The following is a 12284-nucleotide window of genomic DNA, read 5'->3' on the forward strand; positions in this document are numbered from 1 at the left end:
CTAACCTGATTAGTCTGCAAGATATTATTGTTTCAACTCTTCTTTTAAAGATTGTGCATTTACTGGTAAAATTCAAAACTCCACCTGAATTTCAGGGCAGCCTTTATTATCTTTCCTAGGAGCAAAGAAATCTCAAACTAGCAAAAAGCAACCCTGATAAACCTGAAACTCCTGATTACAATCAGCAACATCCCTAAGATACAAGGTGGAAGGGAAGAAGCGAGCTGCTGCTTTTGAATTTCTGCTATACTGATCCCAGGACAGCAAGACCCAAGTTCAAAGAGATGTTCAGCATCTCCTACAGTGGGCAAGTTCCAGCAGCTCATTAAAAAGCTGCTTTAGGAGCTCTTATTAAATATCGGTTAACAATTAACACCCCCACCCCACCCTCATCTTTAGCTTCCCTCTTCAAGTTTTCTGGCCCAATTAAGCTGTCTGCCTGTGCATTATAGTATCGTATTTTAATGGACCTGGTCCCCAACATGCAATCAGATGCATAGTTCAATGATCTGGACTCCTAATTTCTGAAGAACCCTTGTAAAACAGGTGGCATAAATGGGCAAGTCTGGCAGTGGAAAAGAAAACAGCAAAATAAAAAACAAGGCAAAATGGAGGAGGGGAGTCAGACAGAAAGTGAGAGAGAAATGCAGATCAGGTAGATCTGAGGAGGGATCTCAACAGTGTAATTAAATATTTAGATATAAGATATGAAAACATAAAAACAGACTTTGGAAAACAATAATACACTGAGATCTGTAGATGATAGCATACAAAAAAGAAATAGAACAAAGTGATAAGTGAATGGCGACAAATAAGATGAGCATGATTTTTACAGATGCAATAGTATTTAAAGATACAGCACACATGAAAGAAAAACAAGCCCATACCCTTTCTCTGCTAAAGCCCTTAGAGTCATAAACACATTTCATGGAAAATATACAAACACAGCAAGAACCTAAAGCTCTTTTAGGTTCTTGCTAAATTGTCACTATCTGCCAGAATAGTGACAATTTAGTAGATAGAGATAAAAGGAGAAATCTTAACAAGTCCTAGAGCATATTGCTCACGGGGTCATTTAACACACAAACTGTAAGGAAAGTCAGTGAAGTCTTCAGGAAAAAAAGACCTTTGTAACAGATTCTCCCTGTTTACATATGACTTGTAGGGACTGATCTTTCATTGAAGGGAGGTGAACTGAATGCTTGAGGGCCGATTTCTAGAACTGTAAGTTTTGAGTGCCGTAGCAACCCATGGGTAAACTTTCACAAACATCTTCAGTAAGAACTCAAAGCTTTGACCCCATACACCACAATAAATGTGTACATTCAATAAAAGCAGAAGTGCACACATTTAAATAAGATTGTTCTGAAATACAGAAGCCAATCAAATGCCTTCTATGGAAAACTGATTCTAAGTGATTTTTCCTGGAAAATCTCTTTTCTACTGCTGTCTAGAAAATCTTTAGAAGAGGTCTTACGCTGTATGTTAACACATTAATAACATTTGTATCGCTAATGGATGAGGTATCAGTCCTTTAAAGTCAAACATTTTATGAACTTGTAACATGAAAAACCACCTTACCTTTGCTTTTTCCAGCTGTGCCTGGGCCTGTCGCTCTGCCTCTCTCCGCACTGCTTCCCTGTCTTCTTCCAAAGATACATCTGAATCAGATGGACGGCTGGTGTAGGAGTCCGCCGAACCCTGCACAAGAAAACCAAAATAATGTCTCGTGTTGTTTAGTGTTTAAAAGCCCCAAAACAACAGCAGGGGAAAAAAAAAGAAAACCCCAAAAAAACCCCCGACAAAACCACAAAAACCTCAGCAGAAGTGGTTATACATCTTGTCTTTTCTTTACTTTTGTATCCCTGAAAGGAAAATAACTACCCAAAAGTGAAAAGTCAGTTAGAAAAATTATGTCTAGGTAAATATTTTCTTCTGGAGACCTTCCAAAAGTGCAGGTGTCTTCCCCAGTGTTTTATTTCCTGCACTACCCCTATGCTCTTATTTGTGTGCTTTTCAGCAAGCAAAGCTAGTTGTTCTGTAGAGTTACAGCACTGGTGCAGTGCAGGGCTGAAGGACATACAGCAGCTTCAAGGATGGCTCCCTAAAAATCAAAACTCTAAACAGTGACAGTATTTTCAAGGAAACAGTCTTTTTATAATCAAAATGCAAATTCAGTATCAATAATTACCATTACACAATATCTCTGCTAACAGATTTAACCTCTGCTATCCATTTTTATTTTAGGGCAACCTCTTTACCTGACACACTTTCCCCATCAGAACTGCAAATGGCTCATATCCATCTCTGCCCCTCAGCAAAACATGTAAATGACCACAAATCAACTTCCAACTAATAAAATCCGTCTGGACTCAACACATGTCCCCATATCGCCACAATGAAAGCAGCCACAATGCCAGAAGAGCTCTATAAATAATGACAGCTCTGCTTTTCCTCTGCATCTCCCTGCATACAAAACAGAGTTCTGCTAATTCAATCAGAATGAAAACAACTGTCATCTCCTTGCTTCCTTGTTTTCTCTCCCTCCCTTCAATACACATAATACATGCCGATAATGAAAACATAGGGCTTACACAGATATCAGAATTCTTCAGACGTCCTCCTTTGGCTCTTTTGAGAAGCCTGATCCAGGTGGCCTTCATTAGCCAGACAGCTCAGTTATTGTCCGCAGCTGCAGCGCCCGGCACTGATCTCATGAAACATGTGCACACTGAGCACCGCAGAATCACTGCTCCTTTCCTATCCATGCTCTGCTCTGAGAGCCTTCCTTCTCTTCCCTCTGCCTTTCAAGCTTGCAGCCTCACTGTTTCCAAATACTCTGCTGCAATTAAATTCTCAAATTTTCTCATGCCAGTAAAAAAAAAATAAAAATAATTTAAAAAAACCCCAAACAAAAACAAAACCCAAAAAATCTGCACCACCTCCAAAAATCTCAACTCGAACAATTAAAATGTAAAATAAACCAAGCTTCAGGTAGATGCTGTGAGAGATACTTCAGTTGATCATAAACTGAGATCAACCGCAGAAAAATACCTAGGGCTTTTTCCTTTCTGTTTTGGGGGGTGGATTTGGCTGTTAAAAATAGTGCTTATAAGAGAACCTTTTAAAATCCTGTGCAAAATGTATTCAGTGACATTTGCAAGTGCAAAGTTCATTTCATCTCTTCCTAGATTGGCTGGGGGTGGGGTAACAGGCTGTTCATATCACTGGGCATGCTCCATATGTGCAGCCTTTTACGCAGATGCTCACATCACACTGAGTTGTTAGCCTATGCCAAATTGCCATTTTACATCTCAAGGGTAAACAGCTGGAAAATGCACGGTCCCTGTGAAACTGGAAGAGCTGGTACAGCGTCTCCTTCCCGTCATGTATGTCTGCTACAAGCTGCCTTTCCCTTGGATGCTTGGTGCTGTCACACAGCACCTCCCTCCACTGCAAAGCACTGAGCTCCACTCACAGCTCTCTTACAGAAAACGTAAATCCAAAAATATGCCTGTTGAGCAGGAATTTAACCCCCAAGTTACTGCTTACATTTTTTCTGACATAAGCAGAGGAAAGAAGCAAAGGGTATCTGCAACATACCACTTAACATATAAATACTAGATCCTAATATGGCAGAAGCCAAACAAAAAGTTGAATTTCTATATTCTGCTTTTTAGACTCACCCTCTACCCTTCCATAAACTGACATGAGAGTAACATGATACAGAATAGTTTTTTAGGGCATTTATGATTCACTGACAGACATGCAACATTCTAGTTGAAAAAGATCACTGCAGCTGATGGCAGAACCTGCCTTTGACACAAATGCACAGAAATTGAATAAATACACAAATAATTGATATAAATACAAGAAAAATAGAGAACAGACATTACAGCTGAGAACAGTGGTGATGCACTTGTCATAGTATGTTGGCACAAAGGACTGAATCCTGCCATGGTTTGTGTCTGTATAACAACAAAATTGCCCCACTACAAATAATGCAGTAGCCTACATTTAACTGCTATTAGAGCAAACAATAGTTGCCACTAAACTGACTGTTTAAAAGAAAATTTTAACTTTCTAAATGTTTTATTTTTTCTTTGCTGAAGCCTGTAATAGTTCCAGCACAGATTTTAATAAGTTGCCTTTGAGCTAACATAAAGGAAATTACTCTCCAAGGGATATTTTGCTTACAGGAGTCCAAATACATCTGCTACGTTATAGCCACCTTCCAAAACAAAAAATGCCTGCTGAGCTAGCATAAAAGAGCAGAAAATAAAAGAAAATACACTCAAACTTTTCTTGAATTTTTTGAAAAATCTCGTTCATTACAAAAATACTAGAGGCCTGTAACCTCCCCAACGCCTTCCAAAATTGGCTATTTCTTAAAATTTCCCTTTGCCACAACTTCTGACACAGCTCTCTGATGGAAACAGTGGCAAAAGACAAGCAGGAATAAGAATACAGAAGTTTAGTGTAGAGTTCAAAACTTTTTATAGTTTACACAGCAGTGGCCTGTGGTCAAAACCATTGAATTATAATGGCATTAGTTAAAGCTGAGACTGCGATAAATCCCCATCACAGAGGCCCAGCCTCCAATTCCTCAGTGTCATTCTGCTGCCAAGTGAGCAACGGTTTCATAAACCAATCCCAAAGCAACATCACCTTTAAATAAGAGGAAAACAAGCCAACCAGCCATTAAGCTGGACATGGCAATCACACGACGGACAGTGGGACTATTAGCTTTCTACACAACTACTATGATGAACACATCGTATTTTCCACTGACCAAGCAGCATGGCATCACTTTTACTATCACTCATTCTGCTGTACAGAAGTGATGCTGCCTAATTTTGGGATGCTGCCTAACTGGTCCTAATGCTATAAAAGGATAAAACTCCTATCTCCCCTAAGGGGGGCAAAATGCCTTTAAAGGCCTCTTGGGTCAGGCCGGAATTGCTAAAATTGGAGTTTCATCTTCCAGGCCACGGAGATCATCTACAGTGCTGGTCATGTCTTGTGTTGGCCACAGTCCCAACACACATCCAAAAAATTATAATGATCCAATTTATTTTAATTATATTGACAAATCACATGAATCAAACTCAACATTAAATTTATTTTCCCAGTGGGATGGACATGGTCATGTAAATTTTGTACGGAAAGCAGAAACTGGGAGCTTGCTTCTCGAATATGGAAAAAGAAAAATCAAAGCCTGACATCAAGGCAATCCTTGAAGGAAAAGGGGGAGCATACAATTAAAATTAATTAGTTTTATAAACTACTAATTTTCATATGAGCTAAGAATGTACTCAACATTTCAAGATGAAAAAAAAAAATCAAACTTTGATAAAAACTATGATGAGACTACAATGGAAATAACTTGACTAATCAAGGAAAATAAGGCCCAGTGGATGTGCACTGTCCACTCATGACAGCTAACAAAACTGCTTTTCCTCCCTGAGTTACACAAGTTCTGGGGGTTGCTCTGGAGAACGCTATGGATCCTCTCCCTAAAAGCATCTGAAATTCAGTCTTTCTGAGATTATGCAGGTCTCCATAACCTTCCACTGCAATGTGGAAGAGCTGCAGTAATAAAAGTATGTAGTATATGCTACCGTAGCCCCCAATTCCTAGTATTTCACAGGAAACTGACTAATAAAAGTGAGACAGGTCATGTTAACAATTATCCCATCTATTCACCCCTCTCCCCCTCCACCACCTTTTCTCTCCCTCCTTATTCGGCAGGTTTACAAACCCAGTTTGTTTGAGAAATAACTTCCTGTTTTAACGACATGCTTGCAAATATTTACCAACTATTTTACCACTTATTATATTAGATTCTATGATGTATTCTCATAATATAAATCCATGCTTTTCACACTGCTAGTGGTTGTATGTGATCATATTTGAGCTCCTTTTTCTCCAAGACCATACATGTCTTATCTGCCTTAGTATTGTAGAAGCGTATAATTTCAAGAGTCTAGGTCCTTCAAGTAAGAGGGGTTTTTTATTGCTTTCCTTTTAATAATAGTTAAATTAGGCGGTGCCTCTAGATCTCTTTATTTTTCTTGTTGTTTTTCTGTACCTATACTTAAATTTGGTCAGCACTGCTGGAGATTAAGTACAGATTTTGACTGTTGTTGCCTTCATAGTGTAAAATCTGTTTATGTGTTTGGTCTGTTACTGTACTAAATTCTCACTGGGTTATAATATCGCTATTATTACACTTGCAAATTCAGTCCTGGCCTTTAAATTATGTCTTCTTCATAAAAAGTTAAAGCGATCCTCTGAGTATCATGAGTTCCTCTTTAACAGGGCAATCCACTTATGAATTGGATATCATTAGGACAGACTTTCCAAATTACTCAAAATTCTCAAATAATTCTCTTCCTAGAAAGATCATAGACGTTCCTTCAAGACGAGACTTTTTACCTTGTTATTTATTAAATGAAGGCATGAAGCAGTAAGGAAACATACAAGATTTTACAAAGAGTAAAGAAGCACATGTGACTACACATGTATACATAAACTCCTCATTTATAATATTAGGTTCTTCTCCTGGATATAATTTTCATCTCTTCATTGATTTAATGCTGAAGAGAATTTTAAATCCAAAAGGAGAAATATCTTTATGTCTTAATTCGATTTATACTTTGAATATAGAAAGCTCGGGTCTCACTGTGCCAATAAGAGGAACAATTCATTTCAATGTTAAGAATTTATGCAGAGATATTGCTATATGCTTATCTTCTAATCTTGCTGAAGTAGTAAGAAAGACATCACATGTTCTGCTAGGACACAGTCTGAGATAGTAAATCATGTCCTTCGCTTCTGCTTCTTAAGTGCTACGAAATAAGGTAAAGGGAAGAAAATGTTGAAAGGCTATTTCCATAACATTTTTATTTCACTTAAAATCATTAAAACTGATTCAGAACAAAGGCAAATGTGAAATGTTGAAGTTTAGCATAAAGTGAAACTGTTGACATTGGCAAACTGTAATATGCCAATGGGGAATACAGGTTATCCTGTTTCATCATAAACTGACCAACCTCAAATGTATGAGCCACAAAACTGAAAACTCAGAAGCACTCCCACAAAAGCACCTTCTCCATGGGCCTCAGCTTACCAGAGTGGCCACAGATGGTGAATGTGAAAATTCCTTATCTATGAAATTTTCTCCAGATGTCTAAGCAATGTCATTGTTTTAGATGATGTCGAAGATAACACAAAATGTTGCTCTGAGAATGCTATACAATGCTATATTGATGTTAATTATTTGAGGGCAGAATTTTTATGAAAAGACCAAATTAATTCCATGTTTGGCATATATATTTGGCACGTATGACAAAAATAAGAAATACATTTTAACAAAGGAAAAAGATCACGTATTTGTTAGGGGGATATCAAGCAGGAATAGCTCACTTTTTGTGTAAGGGTCATGAACAGTTCACAGCCTGGCAACTTCCAAGTCTAGTCCTGATGTCCTCTCTGGTCCTTGGCATGGGCCCTGCCTGCACTCAGTCACTTGCCCACTACACACACATTTAGACCTACATGCCATAAAACTTTGCTCTCCCACAACTCCCATCACACAAGGAGGGCTACCAGCTCCTATCGCTGTCACTGAAATCCTCTGCTATGGTTGCATTTAAAAAACAAATCCAATATTGATGACAATCTTGTTGTTTAGAGCTAACTGGGCATTGCTATGGCATCTACAGCCATGGAGGACCTTCAAATAATGGGAGGAGTGAAATTTTAGAACAACTGGTAGCTTTATGGCTGCAATGTGATTAAAAAGGAGATTACATAGGAAACCAGAGTTCTCTTTACCCCTAACATGACTTTGGCAAGCTTGATCATGGCACCCAGCTTGACATGAACAGGTTTCCAAGGTACTAATCCAACCAACAGCTGGATGAAAGCAAAGGTTTCCCCTTAGGAAGCCCTTAGGTTTCCAGAAGCCTAGATTTTGGCATTCATGAACCGGGTACTTTATTAGGGAAAAATAAAAGAATAAAACCTTAAACAACCCCACACACCAAAACCCCACACACATTTGCACTCACATTTCATGAGGTTGCTTTCCTGGTGTTTTGCTAAGAAAAAGTAGCGTGAGTAGGTATTTTTAGAGAAATTATAGTATTCTCATGGCAACTCTTCAGGAAAACTTTGGGAATATGCAAATTGCTTCCAAAAGGGCAGCTGCAAAGCTCAGCCTAGTTAGCAAACAGACAGACTGACCCCTCAGAGACAGAGCTAAGCTCTCCCCAAAGCTTTGGGATGCTCTGGTGTGTTACAGTTCAACAGTTTCCGCAAAAAACCATCCTAGAGGGAAAACTACTTGAGATTCTATTGCACAAGGCACTGTACAGTCACAAATTAAATGATAAGTCTTGCTTAAAAGAACTTGTAGTCTCAAGGATGAGAGAATATGAGCAGAATAAAAAAAGGAGTAAGAAAGGGATCAAGGTAGCAGTGCAATAGAAAATAAAGTATTTTTAAATATTCGATACCAGCATTATGACTCATCCCTTGCATAACCATGGTGGGTTGTTGTTTAAGTAAGTTTTCTATATGTATTATGGCAGAGATTAGTTCTGTGAAAGCCTCTGAAGGAGGATAATCTCGTAGCTCTGTATATTCTGACAGAGAGATTCTCACACTTATGAAACTTGAGCAAGTGCTTTTGAGGAAGAGGGCAAGGACAGGAATATACAAAGGTCTCCTATGCTTTAGCAACAATACAATCACATTATTGAGAGCTTTAAAATAAAAAGAAAACAAACAATCCCCCAAAATAAAAAAAAAAAAAAAAAAAAAAGAGAAAGGGGGGGGGGGGGGGGGGGGGGGAGGGATTTGATTTTTCAAGACAATTAACTGGACCTAAAGGATGGGATGAAATTATTGACGATTTTGAGCTGTAAGAAGTCTGAGCAATGACAGAGCTAAGACGCTGCCAGTGGAACAACTCTGAGACAGGTGTCAAAGGAATTAAAATACACCAAGGAAATGATTGCAAGCTTCATGAACCTGAATCATCTCACTTTTGTCTCAGACTGTCAGTACACACATGGATATTAACAAAACTTGCTTGACTCATGGTAACTTTTTAAAGCTCTGGTAACTTGATTATATATTTAAGCCCTCAGGCAAAGGTAAATCAGGATTATTACCAACAACAAGCTGACCTGTGGTGGTGTTTACTGGGACAGAATTGGGTAAAAAATTGAAGGCTTTCAGGAAAAATGACAATATCATTTTTGACATTATTAGTTATCAACAGCAGATATCACAAAGGAAGAATTTTAAATTGAAGAAAAAAAGGATTTAGAATATAAAATGCTATGTGCTGATACAAGAGCAGAGAGAAAGATGAAGACTGGGTCAACTACAAGGGCTCAATTAAAAAGAGGAAAAATGGAAAACACATCTGGGATGACAACAAGGAAACAGAAAGACAACTAGAAAAGGAAAGAATTTGAAGGAAAGCATGGCAACCATCATCTCAATTTGTCTCAGCTCAGTTAAAAGTGCCAATTTAAATTCTCTGTTCCAGATCTTCAGTATATTTTTATCCGGGATTTTGGTTCAAGTCATTAAGATTTTCTGCATACTTAAAAATAACTTCCTTGAAAATTTAGCATGAAATTCAGTTAGCAATGGAGAATTTCAAAGGAAAAAAAAAATTCTTTGTATTTTTTCAAATTATCCCTAAATGTACAATCCGTGACTGTTTTCAAATGTAACGTTTTTAATCTACTCCAGATAACAAATGGAATGTTTGCGGGTGTGTTTGCTTTTTTGTTTTTTAACTTGTTAAAAATGTTGAGGTTAAGTACATACAGTTAAGTCTTCCCTACTTTACTATTTCAAATGTAACAACTGCTTTAATACATATTTTTGCTTGCCACCTTCATTCCTATACTGTAAATATAATACTTATCTGTTTAAATAATTACCTTTTTCCCCATTTGTCTTCATGAGTTAGTCTGGCAAGCATGTACATGTGTAGAATGTACATATGCAGAAACTGCTGTCATACATTAGCTGTCTAATAGTTTTCAACCTCTGATAAGTTTATTTTCCAGCCCATCATCTGCTACTGAAATCTTGATTTTTCTAGTCATGATCTTTTGTTAACAGCAATCAGTGACTGTCATGACTGCCATAAAACATGGCCAATTGCTCATTGCTTAGATTAGGAGAGGTTTTCTTATCAACACCTTTGTTAAATCACACACAGTGAAGACTAATGAATTAATTAAATTTCCCTGAGCCAGGCTCACTGAAAGCTCAAGCTTGTCAAACGGCGGTTCCTTTGTGACTCAGCCCAGGTATCTCTGGCAAGCACAATCATCCTTTAAGCATCTGCAGCCTCTGATACTGCCAGAAACACCAAGTGAGCAGCTTTCACACTGCATTGCACCATTTACTTCGGGATAAAAACACTACATGAAATACATATACACCTATTAGTGGGCTAAATGTAAGCTCAGTTTCCAAGGGTATCAGAAACCACATGAGTCCCTGTGGTTTCAGGTGTTAGACCTTTGTTCCAGCCTTCATCCTCATGTATACTGCTGGAAAAATATCAGACTGTTTCTTCATACCCATTACTTATCCTCCAGGTCTAGCATAAACCAAAGCAAACTACTTCCGATTTTCTCAAGAGGATGAAGCTCCTTACACCATTTAGATATATCAATTATTCTCATCTGGTTTCAAGAATACCACAGTCTAATACTTTCATTGCATCAATGGAAAAGTCTCTGGAAAGGCCTTTTGTCCGTTTAATCTATCACGTCAAAATAACAGTCTTGAAAAATTCTCTCTCCAGCAGTTTTTGTTCTAAAACTAAAATATAGTAGTTAATGCATAGATTGCATGATGTCAACCGTTCAAATCCATTGGCTCTTTTAGATTTGACTTTAAGAGATGTCTAACGTAGCTCATCCACACAGAGTGGGTGAGGATATCAAGTGTGCAGTGCGTGATCTTCAACCAAGGGTGAGAAGCTAAAGCAACCACTGCATGCCTGATTCTCCCATCCCAATCCATGTGGCTGCCACTGCTTGTATGGCTCCAAAAACAGCTTTTTGATAGCAGGAAAGCAAGGTAGAATCCTTCCTATTGCACTTTTAGAGAACAATCCCCATCTCTTTACTAAGAAGCGAGACTGAAGTCTCTGTATGTTTCTGAACCTCTTTTCCATCTGCAAGAGTGTATACAACACTCGTTTCCAAAAAACAAATTAGTAGAAGGTTGTAGAAAACCATCTTATAGTATATAATCTCTAATAATGAATAAATCTAAATATATTTTCTTACAGCTAAAACAGATCTCAATGTGGATTTATATTAGCACTACTAAGATATAATTGCTTAAAGATAGGAGGGTTAGAACAGAAGTATGTATTTTAGGCAACCTGGAAACAGAAACGTGCCTGCTACTGAAGATGGTGACAATGATTAGATTCTAAACTAAAGAAGAATCAAATATAAATGAATTGCAATAGAAAAATTGAAGGAAATCATAAAAGCAGCACATGGTGTTGTGAACTTTCATAACTCAATCCTGGAACAGTTTTTGTGTCCTGGAACATTCAAAGCTTGGTACAGTCACTTTCCAGGATAATAAGTGAACTCAGGTTTTTAAAATTACTGCAACTTAGAAGACCAAACATTTTCTGGGTTGTTGGGGTTTTTGTTAAGACATACAAGAAACATCAGGAGCAGACTTCTTTCTGATTCAAAATAGACTTTGGCTAGGTCAGGAGGCAAATTACACCATATCACTTGTTAATTTCCTCCTTTAGAGGAAGCACCAAATTTTGGACCAGGGTTGCTCTTTTATCTATTGCTGCAATATAGAATATTAACAGAAAATACCTATTTCACTTGCTGATAAATCCAAAATCTTACAAAAGGATAGCTGAGGACTAAAATATCTGCACAAACTCTCTCCTGTGCCAGAGCTATGACGAGTTAATACATCTTCTTCTCAGGACCACAAGGCAGTTCAGGCAGAAAAGGGGCTCAGGAGGTCTCTAGTCCAACATCCTGCTCAAGTTGTGAGACCAAAACCGGTTTGGTTCAGGACTTTATTCAGCTGGCTCTTGAAAATCTTCAATGACAGAACCTCTCTGGGAAAACCCATCACACTGACAGAGTATTCTCACAGTGAAGAAGTTTTTTCTTATATCCAGTAAGAAAGAACCTCTCTTCTTTCAATTTCCAGTGTTTTGTCTCTTACCCTCCCACCATGAACCTCAGAGG

General features: G+C 38.0%; 1 protein-coding gene across 3 annotated transcripts in view; it reads right to left on the reverse strand.

Moving 5' to 3' along the window:
• Nucleotides 1–2663, reverse strand: part of CACNB2 (calcium channel, voltage-dependent, beta 2 subunit) — an 84707-nt gene extending 82044 nt beyond the window's left edge. For all 3 annotated transcript variants that reach the window (XM_010021336.1, XM_010021335.1, XM_010021334.1), the window contains exons 1-2: nt 2595–2663; nt 1582–1701 (exon numbers count right to left, since the gene is read on the reverse strand). In XM_010021336.1, the coding sequence (XP_010019638.1) occupies nt 1582–1701; nt 2595–2663 (189 nt within the window). The remainder of the gene's footprint in view (nt 1–1581; nt 1702–2594) is intronic.
• Nucleotides 2664–12284: the final 9621 nt, after the last annotated feature.

The sequence above is a fragment of the Nestor notabilis genome, unplaced genomic scaffold (genome assembly GCF_000696875.1).
Source record: "Nestor notabilis isolate BGI_N333 unplaced genomic scaffold, ASM69687v1 scaffold8539, whole genome shotgun sequence".
Classification (NCBI taxonomy): domain Eukaryota; kingdom Metazoa; phylum Chordata; class Aves; order Psittaciformes; family Psittacidae; genus Nestor; species Nestor notabilis.